The 997-nt window shown below is 60.5% G+C and overlaps 1 protein-coding gene across 1 annotated transcript in view; it reads right to left on the bottom strand.

Annotated features, from left to right (window-relative positions):
* Nucleotides 1–446, bottom strand: part of TUFM (Tu translation elongation factor, mitochondrial) — a gene marked incomplete at both ends in the record, with an annotated part of 6,518 nt that extends 6,072 nt beyond the window's left edge. Inside the window, 1 exon segment of the mRNA XM_021383633.1 lies at nucleotides 327–446. Within this exon segment, the coding sequence (XP_021239308.1) occupies nucleotides 327–446 (120 nt within the window).
* Between the last annotated feature and the right edge of the window lie 551 nt (nucleotides 447–997).

Here is a 997-nt window from a genome sequence, read left to right as displayed (position 1 = left end):
GCTATGGGGCCGCTATGGGGCAGCTATGGGGCAGCTATGGAGCAGCTATGGGGCTGCTATGGGGCCACTATGGGGCAGCCATGGGGCTGCTATGGGGCTGCTATGGGTCATGCTATGGGTCATGCTATGGGGCAGCCATGGGGCAGCTATGGGGCCACTATGGGGCAGCCATGGGGCTGCTATGGGGCTGCTATGGGTCATGCTATGGGGCAGCCATGGGGCTGCTATGGGGCAGCTATGGGGCTGCTATGGGGCCGCTATGGGGCAGCTATGGGGCTGCTATGGGGCCGCTATGGGGCAGCCATGGGGCAGCTGTGGGGCAGCACCTTTCCGGGCGGCAGCAGCACGCGGGTGGCGATGTCCCAGGTGTGGGAGAACATGACGGGGCTGAAGTGCGACACGAACGGTTTGTGGCGCCCGCCCTCCTGAGCGCTCAGCACGTACACCTGCGGGAAACAGACCCACGGCCACACAATGAGACCCATAGCGACCCATAGCGACCCACTGAGACCCATAGCGACCCACAGCGACCCACAGCGACCCACAGAGACACATAGAGACCTATAGAGACCCATAGGGACCCATAGAGACCCACTGCGACCCACTGCGACCCACTGCGACCCACAGAGACACATAGAAACCCACTGAGACCCACTGCGACCCACAGCGACCCATAGCGAGACATAGAGACCCCATAGAGACCCATAGATGACCCACAGAGACCCACTGAGACCCACTGAGACCCATGGAGACCCAGTGAGACCCACAGAGACCCACTGAGACCCATAGAGACACACAGAGACCCCACAGCGACCCATAGAGACACATAGAGACACATAGAGACCCACTGAGACCCACTGCGACCCATAGAGACCCATAGAGACCCACTGTGACCCATAGAGACCCATAGCGACCCATAGAGACCCACTGAGACCCATAGCGACCCATAGAGACACATAGAGACCCACTGAGACCCATAGAGACCCATAGAGACCCA

Source organism: Numida meleagris, unplaced genomic scaffold (genome assembly GCF_002078875.1).
Source record: "Numida meleagris isolate 19003 breed g44 Domestic line unplaced genomic scaffold, NumMel1.0 unplaced_Scaffold456, whole genome shotgun sequence".
NCBI classification, from domain to species: domain Eukaryota; kingdom Metazoa; phylum Chordata; class Aves; order Galliformes; family Numididae; genus Numida; species Numida meleagris.
Note: the sequence above shows the minus strand (reverse complement) of the source record. Positions and strands in the feature narration are given on the sequence as shown.